The sequence below is a fragment of the Alligator mississippiensis genome, chromosome 1 (assembly GCF_030867095.1).
Source record: "Alligator mississippiensis isolate rAllMis1 chromosome 1, rAllMis1, whole genome shotgun sequence".
Classification (NCBI taxonomy): domain Eukaryota; kingdom Metazoa; phylum Chordata; order Crocodylia; family Alligatoridae; genus Alligator; species Alligator mississippiensis.
Window position 1 is genome coordinate 202,940,350 of NC_081824.1, and position 24,016 is coordinate 202,964,365.

Here is a 24,016-nt window from a genome sequence, read left to right on the forward strand (position 1 = left end):
GAGGGGGGAGGCAGCCTTCTAATTAGGATGCTCTAGCAATCTTGGTGTCTTGTGCATGCAGCATGCCCATGCCTCAAAATTGTGGTGGGGGTGTTTAACTAAAGCATGTTGAACAAGCTTTAGTTAAAGTGCCCCCACCAACATTTTGAAGTTCAGGATGCTAAATACACGAGATACTGTGGGAGCTTTAATCAGAGCTGTTCCTGAGAGCGGCGCTCATTATATCACTCTTCCACAACCCTGGAGCATGTGTAAAGACACCCTATGAGTTTATTGCTTGTTTGTTTTTCCCAGAACAGCTGCCTGCTATAAGGAGGGGTGGGGGAGATGGGGGAGACACCTCTCTTTTCCTTGCCTTTGTATTCAAATTATTCTCTCTATTTGGCAGACTGCTCTGTCCTTTCCCAGAATTGGATGAAGTGAGCTCTAGCTCACAAAAATGTATGCAGTTAGTGATTTAGTTAGTTTTTGAAGTGCATCTCCACTCTTTCTTCTCCCTATGTCCAAATGAGTGACTGACAATGATAGCAGAGAATGTGTGGATGCTTTTCAATACTAGTTTTTATATTCGATACAGCTTCAACTAATTAAAGTCTCATGGTGAACATTATAGTCTGAGCTGCCAATTTAAGCAAAGACATAAGAGATTTTTTTTAGATTCTCTATCTTTACTTCTTATTTTCAAACCAATTAAATCAGGCTTTATAGGCAATCTTCTTCCTTAGGAGACCATCCCAAAGCATTACCACATGTACTAAGCAAAATTATGCTCCTCTTTTAATAGTCCACCTCTCTTATTATATGATGCCAGAGAGACATAAGACAACAGCTATGTTTTCTTACAATGTTCGCAGTTATAGCTCCATTAGTTATGTGGCCTCGAGTGCATTGCTGAGGAGATAAAAGGACTGTTAGAACTGCCCATTGCCATGTTGAAAATAAATTACTATAATTAAAGTTTGGGACAAGAATTTAAGACAACCTAATACCATTGGAACATCAGGGAAAATATTAAGTTATCCAAACAGAATAATTAAAATTTGTGCAAGCATCAGGGAAAATGCCTGGGCCTGTTCTTAATGGCAGCTTATGTGAAGAACTGGATTTTAACTTTAGCATGAATTAGATTTAATAAAAAAAAATCCTTTCTAATCCTTCATAAAACACTGTTTTGTTGGCACTAAAGAGTTTCTTGTTTGTAGCAACTCAATGTTTATGCTGTTTTGTTACAATGTATTACAATGCATACTGTTGCCTAATACATATTTACTTGGGTCAGGAATCATATGATTATAGTTTAGAAAAACATATTATATCCTACACTCTTAAACAGTTTTTGAAGATGGTCTAGCTTTTAAAAACAGATGAAACTGGTTATATGTGGTATAGAAGATATTTTGCTTGCTTTCTCACAAGTGACGACTTTCCCCTTCCCCCTGGGGGAACACACTGAAGTCAACGGAAAGATTTATATAAACTTCATAGGGAGATCAATGTAACACTAAGAGTAAAACCAAAGTGAATTGTGATGTGTTTGTTGTATCTTGTAGTGGTCACACATTTTCGATCATATCCAATGTTAGTGAAAACACTCCAGTTGAACCCTTCATTTCTGCCATTTATTTTCTATTCCCTCCCTTTCCCCAGGCATATGAAGTTATAATGCACACTACCTGTCATAGCTTGCTGGTCATCCACCATTAACTTTAAACTTTTTCCTCGACGAACCACACGCACCGTGTGCCACTCATTATCATTGAGGTTATAGCCAGCAAAAAGGGTTTCTGGACCTTTGCCTGTAGGATATGCCAAACAGTCATTATGGAATCTTTAAATCAGTCAACATGTGAACCTTACAGAGAGAAAGAAAGAGACTGGCTGGACCAGTGTTAAAATTCACAGAAAGTCATAACAAGCAAGAAAAAAGTGACAGGAAAATTATACAAAATATAGGAACATCATGCTAAGACATTTCTAGCATGTATTTTAAAAAGGCAAATTGAATGAACTAGGCTGTCATAAACAGGCACAGTCAATACCTTTTGGTTATATAGTTTAAAGGCTGTACATATTGATAGCAACTCAGATCTGCAGGGCCATGCATGCATGAGTAAGTAGGCCTTTGAAGTCAGTGAGATTACTGGGGGAAGAATCAGTTTTCACATAAACTGGGTTTGCAACTATGGATTATTGTCTATTAATAAACATAACCTAAGGAAAAGGCACAGACAATATTCTTTGGATTAAATATTTAGTCAGATTGATTGATCAAGTTATATCAGGCTTGTTTCAGACCTTTGGAAACATTACTAGTTAATCCTTCCTTGATTAACTTCCCTTAATTAGACAACTTTATTCATTACTCAACACTGGTTCCAAAAGTGTACCCTTTCCTTTTCTGGGATGTTCTATATAATCTGCTATCTGGATACAGAATGGGTGTGTCTACACATCACCCTATGGCAACATTGTTATGGTTGTGCTTTAGTACTGTGTTATGGTGTTGTGCTTAATACTTTCAAAAGGAAGTACTAAAGCATGGTGCAGTAACCACCGTACTGTGCCATGTGCACAGTTAGTTTTCACCACTGCTTTGCTGTAGCAGGATGTTAAAATGGGGGAGTACACCACTATGATAAAATAGCTGCAAATCAATCATGTGTAGACTCACATGACCACTACATTGCCATAGTGTATCAAATAGTGATGTAGCACATTGCTACAGTGACATAAGGTGATGTGTAGATACACCCACTATTACATATTTGACAATTTGGGGAAAACATTAAGAAGTTTTACATTACAGAAATCATTGTGCATTATGTGCATATGTGGTGCATGGTCTGCCATAATGCATTTGCCTCCACTGAGAACAACAGATAATGAATACTGAAGAAAAAGCTTCAAGAATTAAATAATTATGGAAACTGTCTAGGAAGCTATTACAGGTGGAGTGAATGGTGGTTTAATGCAGGAATTGTAAATAAGATCAGAGTTCCATGGATCTTTTATGAATGTTCAAATATCTTTGAAACAGCAAGAGTAGTCATACTAAAAAACTTTATTAAAGCGATTAAAGTGAATACTAAAAAACTTTATTAAAGCGATTAAAGCGATTAAATATGGCTGAATCTACAAAAGCAAGTATGAGTGAGATAAATGTTTCCTGTCTGTCCTCAGTCTCCACAAATTGTGCATCTATGGGCACATCTACACATGCCTGTATGGCAAGGTTGCTACTGCGCCATCTGGAAGTACTAAAGTATGGCAATACTAGCAGTCTGTACTATGCCGTATGCCAGGAGTACAGTTATTTTTGGCTGCTGCTTTGCCATAGCGGCATGCTATAATGAGGCAGCGCGCAACTACAGTGAAGTAGCTGCTGGTCATATATACGCACTACATCGCTGTAGTATGTCACAATGGTGATGTAGCATTGTGTGTAGATGAGCCCTATATGTGCATCAGATTAGATCATGTCACATAGTCACATTCCTGGCTAGCGTACCAGAGCAAAGCCTGGTTGTTTAGAAAGTTATTCCAAAACCACTTGCAGTTGAAAATCAGGCTTAGTAAACAGGGCTTCTTTGTCTAATCCTGATAGATGAATTGCATTGTGGATTTCTTACTTAGTACACAGAATTTTTTGTATAAATCAAAACCAGGTATTTTAAAATTTATTTTAAATATAAGGTGAGTTAATTATTACTAGTCTGAAAAAATGTGTAATTTTTTTTTACATATGCAGATTTAGAGCAAGCCATGAACCTCTCCCAAAAGGAATGCTGAAAGCTATCCAAATACTTGGTCGCTTTACTACCTTCTTGATAAGTAACCGAACACTTTTGCCTGGATTAGAACCCTTCAAAACTTACTTGAATGCCTAATGCTTTTGAGAGTCTGTTGAATGCTCAGAAACATATTAAACTGAAGCTACAGTCATGACCAAAGAGATCCCATATAGTAGGACTGGTTTTCGTTTTCAACAAATTTTAGGAGGTGGGGGAGAGAGAAAGAGGTATGAGAGAAAAACAATTTGGATTTTGTTTCTCATCAAAATAAAGAAAAAAGCATTTTGTGGCAAATGTTTCATTTGACCCCAAACAAGCCATTTTATTTTTGTTCATTTCTTACTCATTTCATTTGATTTACTTAGTAGATTGTCAAAATCACTTGTCTCCCTTTATCCATTTGCCCAGTGATTAGAGCACTTTCTTGGGATACGAAAGACATGGTTTTAACATCTTTCTCACTCTAAAGGTATCTGAGCTGCCATCACCTTCCAGAGGGGTGCGTCCTAACTATCAGTTTTAAGGATTTCCTTGGATAGAATGATTAGTCTCCCCTGCTATGCAGAACAGAACTTTATAAACATTCACTGGAACAGGCATTCATGCTTGTAGAAGCATTCTCTCCATTTTGCTCAAAGCATATTCAAGGAATTTATTTAAATGATCCTCAACAACCTCAACAATACAGACAGAGAGCACCTTGCCTTAGATTTCCATCTAAAATAGTGGTTAGGGCATTTATGGGAAATGGTGGAGATATTGGTTGAAATCCCACTGAAGTAAAGGGAGTCACTGAAACCACATTTCCTACATCCTGAGTGTCTGCCCTAAACACTAGGTTATTAGAAGAAAAGATCACTGAAATGATTAGTATCAGCAATCCAGACCTTAAAAAAATCAGTCATTAGTGCATTTGAAGACCAAATTTACTATTCTTTAAAATAACCCCATGTTTTTTTAATGATGGCAATGTCTTTAAACTTAGAATTAGCATCTATCATGCCTGTGGGGATTGCACCAGTTATAATTTGCTTGGTTGATTGTAAATCCCTAGCAGTTTGAGTGACTACAATATTACAGAGATTTAAGACAAAAGTTCCAAGTAATTTATGACTAGAATCTAAGAGGAATAATTTTTACTAGATATATTTTAGACTAAATGTCTCTTCTCAAAAGTTTCATTACATAAAGGCTTTGTGACAAGCAAGTAGGACCTTATTCAAAGCCCAGTGAAGTTCATTTTATATCCATGGAGTTTAGATCAATGGGATTGCAACCTCCAGTTAGTGGGTAGGGATACCTGGGCCTTCATTTCTTCCCTGAAGGAACTTTATTCATGAAATCTTATGTTTTAAAACAGCTACATTATTACCTCATGTACCTGTTATCTGGAATGTTAATCATCTGAAGAAGATAATATAGAGAGGTGCCTACAGAACTACTACAGACCACTTTCTGTTCTTTATTACAGTATAAATCTAAAATAAATCTGGCTCTGTGGCTTCCATGAAGTTACTTAGAATTCCTACTGATATAACTAAGTCAAAGATCTGGCATTAGATGAACTCCAGGAAACCCACTGAAAGATTAAACATTAGGCACTGTATAAATGGAGGATTGTGAGGTTAAGGGGATAAAATCCAAATCAGCCCAATAACAAGATGCAGGACTCCCAGATGATACTGATCCAGGATGTTATTCAAAGCTATATACTGCTGTAGGACCTGTAGGCCCTCCCTTTTAAGCAACATTATGAGTTCTAGATTCTTGTACAGATGGGAATCCACACCACTGTTCAGGTCCACACAAAAAAATCATCTATTAGAGGCATGCAAAGTGGGCCCTATTTGATTCAGATTCGGCCCAAATCAGGGACAGTGATTCAATACATTTATTTGGATCACAGTCCCTGATTCAATTCAGCCAAATCTGAATCTGAAGATTCGATACTGATTTGGAGAATCAGTGATTCAGCCACAGCCACAGCTTTAAATGTTTTTTCTACATACCTTGAGATACCAGCGTGGCTTGTGAATGCTTTGATGCTGGGACAGATGGATCATCCCACAGGAGTGTGGGTGGGGGCCCTCCACGTGCTTGGTGGTGAACCCGGAAGTGGACCAGAGCCAGGGTGTGTGTGTGTGTGTGTGGGGGGGGGGGGGCAGCATACTCCCCGGCAAACCCAGAAGTGGACTGGAAGTGCTTCTGGTCTACCTCTGGGTCTGCTGCCAAGCACTCTGGGGAGCCACCCACATTCCTACGGGACAGTCCATGCACCCCACTATCTCAGCATTCACGAGCCGCCTGCTACCTAGAGGTATGTAGAAAAAACATTTAAAGCTGTGTCTATGTCTGAATCGCCATATCTTTCCAAATCTCTCAGAATTGATTCAGAGGGTTCTAATTCAATTCAGAGAGATTAAAGGGTCCACTGAGGATTCAGAGATTCAGCCACTGAATCAGGCCAAATCTCTGTTGAATCGAATCATGGGCCAAAGCTTTGCACAGCCCTATCATCTATACTAGTTTATGTGGAGCCTGTGCAGAGCAGTTATCACGTGTGCAAAGAATACACTGCACGTTCTCTGTGTTGTACGATAACTTGTTTCCATCCACATCAAAGTGAAATTCACCCCATATAGCTGCCTTGTAAAAACTGAAAACAGATATGGCTTATAGACATAGAACTAAATCATAACTTCTCTATTGTTATTTTGCTATTAGTCATATTGGGCCAAATTCATCCTTAACATCTGCTAACCTTGTCTAAAGTTTATCTTGTGAAGGAAGCAAAGTTTTTGCTTAACTCAGAATTGTTGCAGTCCTTTAGGGAAATAGTCCTAGATATTCAGCTGCTTTAATATAGATTGCTGTAACATCTGTATATTGCTGCTTATGCTTGATATCTCTGTATTCTATAGTGCATTACTCATTTGTGTACATCTTCATTCATTACTTGGTCTTTGTTCCTATTGAACTAGCAAATTCTGTAATTTTGTCATTAGTAGGAAGTAAAGGGCTATCGATGAAAACAATTACTTGATTTTGATGAAAGCTAAATTTGTACACCTGAAGGTATAATTGAAATATGTGTGCCTTCATGAATATTTATGTGTGTATATTATGTGTGTAATACATACTTCTTTCCTCCCTCCAAATGACCAAATGCAAAATTTCTCCTGAAAAATTATTATAGTCTGGATACTTTGGACATGCAAATATTCTCCCCCAGACAGGGAACAACATATTTTTAGGAAAGTTATTTTGTAATTTGTGGGGATGCCTATTTATTGTTGTTCACTGAGCCCCTAATCAAGTGTGCTCAGTTTGTAAGAAAGATTATTCTTTTAACTACGGGTGCAATAAATTCTGTTAGCTTGGAATAAGAAATTCAGTTGTACTCTTCCCAAGTAACAATAAAAATCCTGCAACCTAATTCTGCTTATTTTCTGAATAAGGAAAAACTAAACAAGAGTATCAAAATTTGATGAAGTCTGCATCTGCAGGAGAAAGTACCAAATAAATAATGTATTATTCTGAATGCATGTAGACAGGCAGAAACTCAGTGGATTTAGCTGTTACTTCACAATCTCTGTGGAGCCATGACAATTTACATGACTGACAGAGTTGTCATTGGGTAATCCAATACAGAAAGAAGATATCATTATTTTTTATGGCACACCTCTTGAAGCAAAACACCATTTTAATTATCTGATATCTTATCATCAATCATGACTAAGAATAGAAACCATCTACCCAGCTTTGCAATTAAACATTGTCCTGGAAAGTTAAAAATATTAGACTACTGGAAGTTCTAAAATATTAAAAAGGTATGACATGGTTTTACATACTGCCTCATACAGATGACCTATATAAAGTATTTTATATAATTTTAAGTGGTATTTCAAATGCATTCATTATAGATTTATCTTCATCCAAAACATTTATGACTGGATTATTGAGGCTGAAAGAATTTGTGGAATACATGGAAATAATAATAATAATAAAGTATTACTATTTAAAAAAAATATCTAAAATAACAACTCTTAGAATATGTATTAGCACTTATTTGCAAGAGTATGCATAACTCATGCCTGCCTGCTTCTGAGAACAATACCGTACAAACTCGCTTTTTTATCTAGAGAAAGACCATATATAATCAATAGATATTTTCACATTAAGAACCACCTAATATATCATGGAAATGACAGTTTAAGTATTTGAAAATTACTTTACCCATCTAGTAGATATTTAGTGAAAACACCATGCAAAAGCACTTGTTTTCTATACATTCATATATTTATTTAACTCAAAAGTCTCTTTCTCCACCTACATCTGTGCAAACCAAAATCTCTTTAATTTAAATGCTCGCTTATCTCCTGTTTGTGAACCAAAAAAACCCAAACAAACCAGAAAGGATATAAGTTGAGTTCTGATGATAAGAACCCAATCCTCCAGCACTTCCTCATCTAAGCAGCCCCTGTGAAGTAATATTGCCCTCAGAGACAAAAGCCCTCACTGACATCAATGTGAAGTTGACTTGTATCAGGACCGAATAAAAAGCCATAACTTCAGAATTTTACCCAGTGTTATTATAGCCAGCTGATAACTGCTTCTTGTGTGCACGTTAATCCTTAATTAACATGAATTCCCTTCTTTGTCAGTGTGAACTGTTTTCAGCTGTGACAAGAGCCCACGTAATGAAGATCATGCATGCTTTTACCTCCCTCTTCCTGGAAGCAGCAACATCTAACATTACATAACTTAGCACTGAGCTGAGTTAAACCATCCTTCTTTGTACAGCACCTCCTCCCACCCCCCCCGGTCCTATCTTTCTGCCTCAGGTCAGGTACAAAAATTGTGTGATTTGTTCTGTGACTCTGTGCAGATCTTTCTGTCCATTTGAATACTTCTCTACATAGTCCATGGTCAGTGCTGGAGAAGGGATTGAAACAGGGTGAGTTGACCTCATTTGTGAAGTAAGATTGCATTGCTTTTTGGGGTTACTGTTTGTACTCCTGTCACCATGGTCAGAGCTTCAGGATTTGGCCTGAGCTATTGGAGACAGGTGCTCATACCATTTTACAACTTGGGGACAATTTTTTTCAAATCAGAAACATTTTGAAATATAGCTCCATTTACGGTTTGTTTCTTTTTGACATGGTACTTGGAATAGAAAGAGGAACTGGACTGGCTTCTGAGTTACTGTCACTTATTTCTTGTGCACTGGCACATATCTGGGTGGCCAATAGCACCAATGACTATTAAGACCCTCCCGACTTTTTTATTCAGCAGTCATTTGCCCAACTAAATTTTTCTTTAACCCACATTTTGACCTAAGCTGCTTCCGATGTCATTTAACACCCTGCCCCAAATATATCTGTGCTAATAAACCATTTAAATTATCCTGTGCAATTAGTCACAGAGACTCTCTAGGGGCTTGCTAGCAGGGAACATAGCAGGAGGGGGACAGAATTGCTGCTGGGACAAGATTGAGGCTTCTACAGTGGCTCTCAGTGTGGACTATAGAGTGAGACCTTTCTGTTCAACCCTCATAGGCCAATGCAGGAAGTCAGTGACTTTGGCTTTGCATATGAAACTTGGGTTTGGCTGCAAGAAGGAAGAAACAAATATCATTGATTAACTGGAATTTTACAAACTTTTTTTTTCTTTTTTTACCAAAGAAGTAGGCAATTCCTTCTTCCCTTCACCAACATGGTTTAGATAAGATTTGGCAGACTTACAGGGAGCCACATTCTCCATAATAATGATACAATGGCTCTCACTGCTGTCAGCTCTGCCTGAGTTTATAAAGGAAGATTTTGCTTCATAAGCCCTGATTTAACATACAGATCTACATGTGAAGGCCCTCAGAGCCCAGATGGAAGCCCAATAATGTCAGTGTTATCCTGTAAGGATTTTTCTGCACAAATCTGATAGCCCAACTAGTGCCCTAGCTTATAATATAAAATAATGCCTTTGGATAGCTTCAAAAATAGCTTAAAGAGGTACTTTTATAATAAAAGAAGCTTAAAAAACACATCAGACTTGAAAGCAAATTCACTTACAGATAACATTGCATCTAAAACCTTTTGTCCCATTTGTCAGGACTGTAAAGATAAAATTATTTGTATTTTAAAGATGGACTCTCTCTCTCATCTTCAAATTATGTTTTTTTTCCACAGAAAATTGTAGCTCTCTCTACACTCCGACACTTTAGTTTCAGTCGGGTCCAATTCCATTAGTTCAGTGGAGTCATGTCAGTCTGCAACTAGCATTTCCAAATGAAGATTACAATGCTGAAGTTTGGGCATCACAATCATAAACATAACAAGAAAATTGGAGTCCAAATTACAGAAAACCTTTTTATGTATTAGTGCCATCTTATTATTACCCTTTTATGCTCTTCTAATCCATGCCTACTGTCTGTTGTGCTTCCCTCGGGGTTCATTTGCATCTTCTCCTATGTCTCTTCCTGCTGCTTCATGTATCCACAACTTTTCTTTTTGAGCTATCACATTGATTTTCTAAGCGACTAATGTCACAAATGAAGTCATATCATAAAGCTATATCAGCTAAAGAGCGAGTGACCTGTACTGATCTATGCCAAAAGATCCCCTTTCTTTTGGTCAGGGATTTGTTATGAGCTATTCTAAAATTGGTCTTTTTAAGTACTTTGGGGGCGGGGTGTACACTAATATTTAGGATCATGTCTAAGCAAGCCTAAACCAATTAAGCCAGACTTGTTTGGCTCTTAGGAAAACTGAGACAGGAAGACGGGTAGAAAATGTTTGCAAGACAGGAAGTCTGGGGATTATTACTAACAGACTTCCCCTACTTTCAGCCTGCAGAGGTTGATTGAATTCTTTAGTACATACTAGGGAGGGGCAGGCTAGGAGGCAGGTTTGACCTCAGGCCCTGAAATTCAGCTCAATTTTGAGGATCAGGCTGGATTACTGCCAGGGTCAAGCTGAGGGGTTTTCAGGGTAGATGGTCAGTGGCATGGGCTTGAGGTGGTCGGAAGGTTGATCCTAAGGCCACATCCACACAAGCATGGATGTTTGATTCCTCGGGGACAACGAGCAGCAGCACAAGCTTGTCACCAGGAATGCCTATGCCACCCTCTGGTGCACAGAAGTTACCCTGAGTGGGGTAGGGGAGGCTGGGGCCAACACTGGGTGGGGTCCTGGGGATATCCTGGGGTTCCTGTCACTTGGAGCCTAGCTGGCAGATGGAGCTGGAGCACTGTGTCCCCACATGCACTGTCCCATTTTTTTTTTCCTGTGGGTCTGTGGTGCCACATGGTCATGCTCTTCTGGATGTGGCCTAAGTGGCATCTAGCCATTTAGGTTCAATGCCACTGTAATTAAATCCATGAAAAAAACATTCATGCAAGAAACAGATGCGTCCTCAGTGTTTTTTGCAACTTAGCCTTGAAGTGAAGATGAAAATGCATTACAGGAGCAGATACATTATTTATTTCAGATACCAAAGCAAGGTGGAATAGGATCACAGACACCCAAAAAATGAAACAGGATCTGGCCCTAACTTTGTTCTCCCAGATCTAACTTCTGCTAAAGAAGCCAAGGAATGTGGGTTTTTAACAAGCTATTTGAAAAGTTTGTAAAAATAAAATATTCACTTTGCCTCAAGCTCCTAGCATTTAGTTCTGTCCCACTGTACCAAAACAAACTAAAAACTTGTTATTTGAGACAAAGAAAATAATTGTTGTTTTTTTCACTTGCACACATACACGCATGCATACACACACACGCATTATAGCAGGCTTCCCCTCCGGATCCGGCTCAGCTGCGTCGGGTCCCTCCGCCCCACTTACCTATAATGTGAGAGCCCGGCAGGACAAATTATGCTGAGGGGAAACCAGCATGGGTTTGTGGCGGGCAGATCGTGCCTGACCAACCTAGTCTCTTTCTATGACCAGGTTACGAAACGCCTGGACACAGGAGGAGGGGTGGATGTCGTATACCTGGACTTCAGGAAGGCCTTCGATACGGTATCCCACCCCATACTGGTGAACAAATTAAGAGGCTGTGATGTGGATGACTGCACAGTCCGGTGGGTGGCGAATTGGCTAGAGGGTCGCACCCAAAGAGTCGTGGTAGATGGGTCGGTCTCGACCTGGAAGGGTGTGGGCAGTGGGGTCCCGCAGGGTTCGGTCCTTGGACCGATACTCTTTAATGTCTTCATCAGCGACTTGGACATGGGAGTGAAATGTACTCTGTCCAAGTTTGCAGATGACACAAAGCTATGGGGAGAAGTGGACACGCCGGAGGGCAGGGAACAGCTGCAGGCAGACCTGGATAGGCTGGACAAGTGGGCAGAAAACAACAGGATGCAGTTCAACAAGGAGAAATGCAAAGTGCTGCACGTAGGGAGGAAAAATGTCCAGCACACCTACAGCTTAGGGAATGACCTGCTGGGTGGCACGGAGGTGGAAAGGGATCTTGGAGTCCTAGTGGACTCCAAGTTGAACATGAGCCGGCAGTGTGACGAAGCCATCAGAAAAGCCAATGGCACTTTATCGTGCATCAGCAGATGCATGACAAATAGGTCCAGGGAGGTGATACTTCCCCTCTATCGGGCGTTGGTCAGACCGCAGTTGGAGTACTGCGTGCAATTCTGGGCGCCACACTTCAAGAAGGATGCGGATAACCTGGAGAGGGTACAGCGAAGGGCAACTCGTATGGTCAAGGGCCTGCAGACCAAGCCCTACGAGGAGAGACTAGAGAAACTGGACCTTTTCAGCCTCCGCAAGAGAAGGTTGAGAGGCGACCTTGTGGCTGCCTATAAGTTCATCACGGGGGCACAGAAGGGAATTGGTGAGGATTTATTCACCAAGGCGCCCCTGGGGGTTACAAGAAACAATGGCCACAAGCTAGCAGAGAGCAGATTTAGACTGGACATTAGGAAGAACTTCTTCACAGTTCGAGTGGCCAAGGTCTGGAACGGGCTCCCAAGGGAGGTGGTGCTCTCCCCTACCCTGGGGGTCTTCAAGAGGAGGTTAGACGAGTATCTAGCTGGGGTCATTTAGACCCAGCACTCTTTCCTGCTTATGCAGGGGGTCGGACTTGATGATCTATTGAGGTCCCTTCCGACCCTAACATCTATGAATCTATGAATACGATCCCAATCTTGGTAGGGGCCTCTAGGTACTAATATAAAGCATATAGTAAAAGTCATTCATTGTGTTATAGATGTTAGGGGCTGGAATGGACCTTACAAATCATTGGGTCCAGCCCCAATCTTTCCCAATTAAATAGGCAGCTTTGGCAATGCTTTTGCAGAGCTCTCCAAGCTATGTGTTACAAGCCTCTATTTAAATGTAATCACTATTTATGTCTCTAGAATTTATATTAGCCGAGACTGGGCATTTGGTCATTTGTTCTATTTTAAATCATCTTAAATAACAGAGATGATTGAAAACAGGTTTTCTATTTTTGGGTCTGCCTCCTTTTGTCCCAAATCTTCATAAAATGTAAAAACAAACAAACAAAACTCCTGAATTTAGTAGAATAAAAAAATTTCAGTAATATTTGATTTGGATACATTATAATATTTGATTTCAACATAGTTGAATCAAAATAAGATGTTTCAACATTTTCCAATTAAAATGTTTCTTTCAGTTTGTTTTTTATATTGAACTGCAACACCTGAACTGCAGTGGAGCCTTATGTGAGCAGTTGTTTGGATATCTCAAACTGCTACTATGGTTCTCCAGCTTCTTGACGTACTGCTCTGCATTGGGGGAAGTATATTCAGGAGCTGGAGGACCATTAACTGCTCTCCTGTGAACTGTTGCAGCAGCTCAGATGGTCAGACTAACGTAAAACTAAGGTGGCAGAAAAAAAATTGACTTGGTTAGATGAACTGAAATGATTTGATTAGAACTAACCAATCTTGAAACAATGTACTTTTGTTTTCCCAAAGGAAAACTAAAAAAAAAATAAAAACAAAAATCAACAAAATTTAATTTTTCCTATGGAAAATGCTGATTTTTATGGAAACACATTGTTGTTGAAAACCTCCTCACAAAACATATTTAACACAGGGAGGAAAAAGCCCTGTTAGAAAAAATTCTGGTTCCACTAGGAGTTTTGCGAATTATGTTAATGGGACTAGAATTTTGCTCCTTGTTTTCATAAAATGTTCATATTAGCTGAAAGCTTACAAATGCTTATTTGTTTGCATTTTTTTTCAGGTCAAATACATTCTCGCCCAGCACTGCCACATTGCAGCTGAAATAAGACAGAGGGACCTTAGTGGAAATCCTACTAGCTTCTGATTAAATGGAAGGTAGTTCACTTGACAGCTTCTTCCCCTAGACAATGCCTTTCCCTATATAATGCCCTCTCCTTTCCCTGTAATATGTCCTCAAAGTCCTTCCCAAAGACCTGAAATTCATCACATTCAAGAGTAATCCTTTTGTCTTCTCAACTCAAGAGAACAACTCTCATATAAGTTCTAGCTTCTCTTTTGTCCTGGTTCAGTTGTTAGGACATGATGCTTAAACTTGGGAGAATCTGGGAGAAGTCCATATTAAATCAACAGACGTCATGCCTCATCTTGGGCAAGTCACAGCCAAACGGCTAAATCCAGAAAAGTACTTAGGCATCTAATTCCAGTCTATGTTCCTAGCATTCATTTGTTTCAGTGGGATTGATGAGTCTAAATATTTTTAAGGATTTGGACCTTGGTCTTCTTGGCTCAGACTTCAGTAGAAATTTAGGGCTGCCTATACATGTGCTCCAACACGTTCTAATTAATACGAATTAGAGCAGACTTGATTAATCGAGTCTGCTCCATGTTCTAATTAGAAGGCTGCAACATTGCTGCAGCTTCATGTGTATTAAGTCCTTATGTTTTTAAAAATGGCCACAAAGTGCTTGAACTAAACCTCAGTGAATAACGTGTCCTGTGGCCATTTTTAAATGCAGGGGGGTTTCATACACATGATGCTGCAGCATTTTAACGTGGCTACCTGGAAACCGCTCTAATTAATCTTCTCCCCGCACCTCTCAGCCTGTGTATGGGCAACCTAGGTACTTGAATACTTTTCTAGATTTTGTTCTCAATTCCTCATCAGTATGAGCGGGATAAAAAATAGGTCAGGTTTTCTGATTATAAATAAATTAAAATTTATGAAGTGCTTAGATAACAGGGATTGAATATATGTATATATATCTAAAGCAGACACATGCTACTTTCTTTGTTACAGAAGGTGGGCTGAAAACATATCATGATGATGGAGACATCCTTTAAGTGTCTGCAAAACCTGCACTGCCTGTCATCCTATCAGTCATTCTTCTCTTTTTTCTGGTCAAACTCACACTAAAGAAAACATGTCAAAAGCCATGTTGATTTCTGCTGCCAAGGTTGACAAGCTGGTAAGCCTACATCTTGGTATGGAACTTTGCATATACTTTTGAAAGACAATCAGAACATCTATTATAGTTTGGTTAAAGTGTAACTAGAAACTGTAAAGAATTAGATCCCAATGTAATATTTTGACAAAATGTTTAGTCTTCATGGCTTTGATATTGACTGTGCCCATTTATGTCTAACCAAGACTGTTATAATTCCAAATAAAGAAAACATTTCTAAATGCAGACAACTACCGGACAGTGAAAAATATTACTGCTTATGCATTATTTACCTTTCTATAAATACCATAATATATATAATTAAGTAATAATGAACACAAACAAAAGGAATAAAAACACATATTTAAATACTTCCTTTTTGCCATAACATCTTCAACACTGAGTTTAAGAATAAGCAGATTGAGAAAACTGCTGTTAGTACAGAAAGGAAACAATAATTTGGACTGTGACTTTATTTTAAGAAAATAAACCCCTAATTTATAGGCGTCTTCATCCCAAAAGATACCTGATTAAAATGTGCAACCAACTGAATCTTCTTGAAGTTTATGCTCGGGAATGGACTTTTATGTTTCTTTGTTTGTTCTTTAAAATAATGAATTACAAAATTATATCTAGTTAAAAGGTGTAGAGATATTGTTTGAAGACTGGTATTTTTTTATTATTTATGCACTTTTAGAATATTTTTATTGAATTTTGGATCAAGAAATATCTAATGCAATACAACTGCTTATTCTTCAAGGCTTCCACATACACAAAGAATCAGAGTAGAATCCTTACATTTGTACATTAAAGATTTTGAATGCTTACAAGTAAATGAGTATGAAGGGGCTGATCCTTTCTTTGCTAATCCAAAGCTCCAATTGACATTGAGGGATACAGGATCAGGCCCTCTTTCTCTGACTTACATGAACAAGGACCTACAAAGCCTAGGCTTCTTGAGCTTCATGGCTGAAAATTAGCTCTAAAAAAAACTTACATAAATGTGAGGGATTTTGTTTTTTGTTTTTAATCTTCTTTATCTTACACATTTATATTGTGTCAATCTTACCCTCAGTTTGATCCTTCTACAGTGTCATTAGCACCTTTTTGTAGTCTATCTTTAGTTTCTGAGCTGGTAGATACATATACTAGTTGCACAGCTTGTAGCACAAATTGTTAAGTTGAATCTATTTGTTTTCATGACATAACAATTCTCGAACTTTCCTTTGGTATAGCAGGGAGTGAAAGGTTGAGGATATCTGAATGGATGATTTCCCCTTCAGATCTGGATGGCCCAGGACAGCTTTAAGTGAATATGCAGGTCTAAACACCATTCTCTTTTAATAACATTCTTATAAATAATGAATTCAGATTTATTAATATAGTAGCTTTCTTAACTGCTTCTCAAATGAAGCTCACTAGATGCAGGTTCCTTAGGACCCCTCTACAGATGCAGGTAAAAATGCAATGGGAACTAAGGTGTGAACCACAGAAGTGCATCTTCTGCCATGCTACATGTGCATGACAGGAGGTGCAGTTGTGGAATTGCACATTAGATCCCATCGCACCTTATCACCAGTGCAGGGGAAGTCTGGGATCATGATCTGGATCATGATCTTGAGCTCCCCCCACACCAGCTCCTGCAGCAGTGAGTGCTGCAGCTGCTGGGGCTCACTGAGGGGGTAGTATTTCCTACAGCTGATGTGGGCTGCAGGGCTTGATGGGGGACAGCAAGGAGAATGCTGTGGCAAGCCTCATGAGGCACAGGGCTTGCAGTAGGGAGAATGTCAGACCCACTGTCAGACCTGCAGATAATGAGGCTCACAGTGGGGGCAGCACCAGGAACACTGGTACCACCGCGAGCCTCATGGAGCACCCTCAGGACTGAGAGCCTCTCAGTTGATGGGGCTCCCAGCCACAGGAGAGCACTTGGCCACACATTTAATTAATTACCAATGGCATGATTAGAGCAAGCTATAAAGTTAGTCCACTTTTTTTATGAAATAACTTTGTAACTTATTGCTAGTTTTATCACACCATTAATTGGTTGAACATTAAGCTGTGATTAACAGGTTAATGTAGGATGTACAGGGGGCATTAGAGGGCAATGTTTCTTACCCTTTCCACTGGATCACTTCAGAAGCTGATTAATCTGGGTATGTTTCCCTTCTATCGAGACAGTTTCCTTTAAACTTAAAAAATATGCAGTACTTTGGCGTAAATCATATTTTAGAAAGAATAAAGCAAATTGTAAACTCTTTCACAAAACATGTTGAAAAGATGATGATGATCAGTTGTCATGAGCATCTCTTTTTTGAGGAGTTTTAGGTATTAGAGGCATAACAACACAGTTGGGCACCCAGGGCAGCTGCCACGTACAGCAGCAGGCACGACTTCTGTTTAAAGCCACCGTCGGTGGTGTGATTGTGAGGCTCCAGCAGCAGCCATTTTCCCCTCCCCTCTTCCCCCAGGTGAGCACCTGAGAAGGCTGCCCCAGTTGCCCCACCCTAGTTATGCCACTGTTGGATATATTTAATTATAGCTTTGTATTAAAACCAATTTCCTGCATGTCCTCAAATTAGCATCAAGTAATTTCTGTCCAAAGAACTGTACTCTGTGGCCCTGCTCTTCAAATTAGATCTTTTCTGTGTGAAATTGTTTTGAGTTCTAAGACCCACTTCTTTCAGCACCCAAACATTTATGACATTAAAATGAAGGCAATGTTAATTATCGCATTCCACAAAACTTGGCCATTTGTTCTACGTTTTCAGTATGCACATGCATGGTCTTGGAAATGTCATTCTAAGATTAGGACTGGTGTATCATTTGCTTGCAGGGAGTATGCAGAAATGAACCTTTTCCATACAGTGATCCCAGACGGACTGTTGCTTTGTGTATTTTATGTCTACATAAAATTAAGACAGGCAGTGGCAGAATGACATTTTTAAACTGAATGCTGAATAGATGAATGGAATCAGTTTTGACACCGTATGGATCTTTGAAATGGTCTTTCACCATTCATTATCTTTTTTAACAATTACATTTGATATTCACAGACAACATAATTTTTATTTTTGCAAAGGCAAGTCAGCTTCTCTGCTAAAAATTCCCTTCCTTGCCTCTTCACGAGCACCTCCCTGCTTTGACTAATGTCACCTCAGAAAGTCAAAACTCCACACTATGTTCTCTTCCAGTTACCACTGCTGTCATATGTTGCTAATTAGCTTATCATCTCACTTCCTAAATGCTTTATTTTCATCTTCACAATTTCAGTGTCTGGAAGTATACAAAAAATCTCAGTCCTTTAATACTTTTGATATATAGTACCTCCGTTTTCCCACCTCAGGGAGACAACATATATATTTTTAAGTTATTGCAATCTTATATAATACACTTCTTGGATAGTTTGAAGTATACTAATAGTAACAAACATAGTCGACCAGGTTTTTAGTCCATGTGCTCACCACTGTGCTATTTAAATTTTACTAAAACTAAAACTCTTGGGCCAGTTGTAACCATATTATGCCCCTCATTTATATCAATCTTAGTTTCCACAGAACAAATATAAAAACATTTTATGATAGCTGGTTGAAAGATGGAATTGTTCACTTACCCATTTGTTCTTTCTTTTCCAAATAGATCTTAGTATTATTGGGAAGGGGGTTTTAAGGTTCAAATACAAAAGGAACTATAAGTGACTGAATAATGGATTGAATGTCAATTCTGTATGCACTTCATTTGTAGCTGCAAAGTCTCAGTATTTACAATGCATGAGAAATCCAATTCAGTCTTAGGAAGAAATACAACATGAGAAATGAATATATCACTTCCTCATTTTTAATGACCTTTTCTCATCTTATGTTCTGGTCTTCTTGTATCTTGTTCCTTCATTACTGCCTAGGCCACTTATCACTGGTGGAGAAGACAATTATTTTTCTGCACACTTTTTTGAAAAGACTGCACCTTAGAAAACAAAGCATTTACCAACATCTTGATGTCTCCACTTAAAAATATAATACCTCCATGAAGCATGTTGCCTGATGGACTGAAACCTAGAAATTGGCTGCAAGGGATTATACATCAGCTTATTGGCATGTCAAGAAAAAAGAACTGTGCTTCAGTGGCAATTTTAACAGCTACCTGTTTGCATTATATTAAGGTCATTTTCAAGAAGAGATAATAGGTAAATAGTTATGAGATTCTGGTAATAAGGTGCCAAGCACTTAAAATTGTTGTAATAGATGTTTCATGCATTTTAATAGGCACAAATGCAAAATGCAATGGACAGAAAAGCCTCTTTATATAAGACATAGTTCTTTAACACTAGCAGCTCTTCAGAGAGTACATTGCAAAATGAGTTACCATTCTTATTTTCACAGTATTAAGGGAGAATAACATTTTAGCATATGCAACAAGCTAAATGCTTGCTAGTGTTTTTCCCCAAGGACAAACTTGTGAAATAATGACTGGCTTCTGGACAAACAAGGCTATGATAGAATGACCTACCTTTTTAAAAATGGAAAAAAAAAATCACATATACAGAACTAATATATAAGATGGAATATCCTCCATGGGTATATCACTTTTAGGGTCAAATTCTACTGGCATTTATACACATAGATTAAATTTTCTAATGCTGCCTAGGAAATTTATCTAACAGGATTCTCCATATAAAAACCATACATTGTTCTGAAAAAATCAGTCATCACATCCCACTCACATGACCTCAGTGCGGTAGCATTTTAGTAAATGAGGATAGAACCTGGCCATTTATTGTGATTACTTCGGATTAAAAAGTTGTGCCGAAGTCTTATATGTGTGTCTGATCTGCAAAGGTTCAATACAAACCAGCACTGTCATTGGATCATACTCTGATCTCACTTACCATATTATTCCCAGGAATAAGACATTTGATTACAATGAATTTACATCTCACATTTGCTGGTATAACAAAGATCAAAATCAGGTCCATGGATTCCAGCAGAAACCTTATAATTTCCTTTTTTTGATTTAATGGGTAGTTAAGTTCTTCACAGTTAACAGCATAACCCAGGCAGATCAGTATTTTAAGAATTACAAATACAGGGGCTAATCCACTGAAGTCAGCAGGAGGTTTTTTTGTTTCTTTGTTAGGTACAAGAATGAGCTACCCGAAAAAACGTATTAATAGAGAGACAGGAGGAAACTTAGCAAAATTTAATGTAGGTTCAGACCTTGTACAATGCTCACCAGTCAGGCTTGTGAGAATTATATTTTGTTACCCTTATGATACACAACTTATTGTCATCAGTTCCCCCCTTATTTTAATTCTCTTTTTATTATTCCTAAAGTGGATGAACACTTGCCTTTAAAATAGTAAGTTACTAAAATGTATCTAAAACATGCATTAATTTAAAAAAATTTCTGCTCTCTATCATCCTAAAACCTCTTATAACTTCATTGAAAAAAATGGCTATAATTTTTTTCCAAAAATTTTTTTTAAAAGAAAATTAATTTTAAGACATTTTCTTTCAGTATTCTTATACTAGCAAATGAATTTACTAACAGGAATGTTTAGCAAACAGATCATTTGAAGCAAATAGCAGCAAAGTTTGAAAATGATGACTTCATCTTCTGAATATGAATTCATATAAACATATACATCGGAAACTGGGTTTAATGCATGTAAACTTTGGAAACAAAAAGATGTGGGCAATACATACATTTAAAATGGAGGCACTTCTTGGTGTCAATCTCTGTGCCAGTGTCAGTTTTGTGAATGTTCACAAGTCCTTTGTGAAAAAACTACAAACCAGAAAGTGTTACCATGAAGTGTTTGGTAAATAATTTTGAAAAATAAATAGATCTGAAAAAATTGGAAACTGCTGATGACAATCAGTACACATTAAAACCAACCAAATTCATAGGTTATTGGTCATTAATTATTGAGCAACTCTGATTTTCTGTTAAAAAAGAATGAACACACTTTTTTTGAGAATTCAGTTAAATATATGCTTCTGGTGTCTAGCTTGCATCTGCATAGCCACAGCCCATATTTTATAGCTTCCAATTAGAAGGTTTATACCTCACTACTATAATGGTGATGGCATGTCTAATTCATTTCTTCACATGTGTTTTTTTTCACAGTAGGTGGGAGCTCCTGCAGATGCCACTAGCGATGGTGGTGGTGGCCAGCGGTGATTGCTGACTGCCCGCAGATACCACTGACAATGTCAGTGGTACCTTTTTGTAGGGGATGCACTGCCACACTCAGGGAGTGCACATGCACCCGCGTGCACCACCTATGCGTCGCCCCTGGTTTGAAATGGGGAAAAACAGTTAAAGTTGAGGCTCATGAAGTAAGGTAGGCGGAAATGTGGCACAGTAATGACCAGCCACCTGAGGACACCATAACATGGGAGCAGAAGGCCATCTGACAGTGCGATTTCCCAAAGTACTACATTTATACAGTAGAGTTAGGAAATAAAGATGTAACTACTTGGTTACCTTGCAAGATGTGTGATGGATGTTAATAAGGAAATTTTATCAACATTTCACTTTGGATGAACCCAGGGACAGTAACAGTAATCATGAACAGAAATCTTATATTACATTATTCGGTTCTATCCTACTATAACTTATGAGAAATAATATGAAATCCCATAAGTAAAAACCACCTGGAATTCACAGGTGGTGTTAGGGTGAAGGTTGATTATTAACCTTCATACACTGCCTGCGTTTTGCATGCTATTTGTTGAAGGGTAACAAATTTACTGCAGGGTTTTCTTATTTGATATAGTCTTCCTGGGAAAGGATCAACCGCTATGCTATTGAAGAGATTATTGTTCTTCGGTCTTCCTACAAAGTTATATTGGAACATCTGCTTTGTAGCGCGAAAAGAAATTGTGATGATCACTAAAACCATGAACTCTGAAACCTGCTGAAGTTAATTGATCCCACTTTTCAAAACGCTGAATGAGAGAAAAGTAAGAACAAAGCAAAAGAAAAACCACCCTTTACTTTACATCAAAATATTGTTTGTTCATGTTTCTGCTGATTAAAACAAACAAGCAGATATTAGTCTACATTTTTATGGGCTAGATTGTCTTAAAAATTTGTGCTTATTGAATCTTTTGTTTGAAAATATCAACATAAATATAAAAAAGATACAATTGTTATTTTTACACATTTGTAAAAGAGAAAAGGATTTCTTCCATAGAAGGAGATTACTTTGCAATTTTCTAGGTTGGGCACATATGAAAAATATTATCTATGATACTTTAATAATCAGTAACACCAAAGATGAGGTTTTGATATCCAAAGAGCTTGCTTGTAATGTCAGATGGCATCTGGTTATGTGTAAAGCTATCTGTATCTGGCTTCATAAAAGTTACTATTAAAGGGGTCTTTGAGATTACCAGGCCAATAATAAAATATCAAAATGAGAAAGTCAAATAACATAGTTACCTGATAAAAATATTTCTGTGCTGGTGATAAAAATACATGCACAGTAAAAGCTCTGTTATCCAGCATCCCCCAGGAATGGGGGATGCCGGTTAATCAAATATGCTGGTTAATCAAATGTGCACCATCAGTGTGCCAGGGAACAGGAAGGAGGGCCCTGCGCAGGCTGCTTTTTCCCATGCAGGCTGCTTTGCCCTGGGCTGTGGGCCAAAAAAGTGGCGAAGAAAAACTCAGCTCACAGCAGTGAAACGGCAAGTCTCCTGGAAGTGGTACTTCCGGTTTCGCTTTTGCCGCATTGCTCAGATGCTGGTTAATAGAGTTTTCTGGCTACTAAAGTGCCGGTTAACACAGCTTTTGCTGTATTTGATCAACATTTTGTGGTTTTAACTATTTAAAATAAATTTAAATAGCTATATATTCAAAGCCTAATTTTTCAGTTATTATCACCCCTCATAATAATTAAGACTTATGATAGTATGTCCTCATTAACAGGGCATTTACTGGAGGCCTGCACTGGTTGTGACTACAGCAGAATATAGTCTCAATGGCTCAAAGTATAGCCACAATGCTCAAAAAGTCACAGATACATTATTAAGTATTATAAGATATTTGGTAACTTCCAGAGATCAGGACTACAATGTGGTAGGCACTGGAAGTAGGAAATGGGGTAAGAAGTGCAGGAGGGTAAGAGTTGGGATGGGATGAGTGTGATGAAATAAGAGATGGGAAAACAGAGGAAGGTGGGGAATAGACAAGGGAGGGAAAGAGGTAGAGCAAAAGTTGATCACATAATCAGAGTAACGTCCAGTGCAAAGATATTTGGATATGAATTGTGATAGGAACTGGTGTATCTGAAGGCCTCTTCCAGGCCTCATGTTGTACCAGGGATTGGCAAATTCTTAAACTACCATGGGAGGTCATCATTTTTGCCCTAGTTATATAATTGGGGTTTGAAGCAACTGTTGGCCAGAGCTTGACCCATCCATATAACTGGGACAAAAAGACAACCTCTCGTGGCATTTTAAGAATGCCCCAATCCCTGGTACAATCTTGGTAGACCTTCCATTTTCCCAATTCCCGGTGTGTGTTCAGAGGTCTCCATTCAAATTAATTTCTTATGGAAAACACCCCTTATGTAAAATCAAAATTTTCCATCTGGGAAAAAAAAAAGATGAAATGATGGCACTGAAGGCAACAGTCTAGAAAGTTCTTTTTAATTTCAAAGCAGAGAGAAAGCAAAGTTGACAAGAGTTTTCCTGACAGGCAGCTAAGGAGCTAAGGCTGGGCTGAGTTCAATTAGGAAGGGGTGGGACTGTGTCCTGGCTGGGGAGGTGGAAAGACACAACACAACCTCCAGCAGCACAGTTTGGGTCCTCTCTAACGACTTTATAGGACTCCCTG

The 24,016-nt window shown here is 38.5% G+C and overlaps 1 protein-coding gene across 17 annotated transcripts in view; it reads right to left on the reverse strand.

Moving 5' to 3' along the window:
• NRXN1 (neurexin 1) overlaps nucleotides 1-24,016 on the reverse strand; it is a 1,201,358-nt gene that overhangs the window by 598,315 nt on the left and 579,027 nt on the right. For all 17 annotated transcript variants that reach the window (XM_019497420.2, XM_019497419.2, XM_019497417.2 and 14 more), the window contains one exon: nucleotides 1,674-1,796. In XM_019497420.2, coding sequence (XP_019352965.1) covers nucleotides 1,674-1,796 — 123 coding nt within the window. The remainder of the gene's footprint in view (nucleotides 1-1,673; nucleotides 1,797-24,016) is intronic.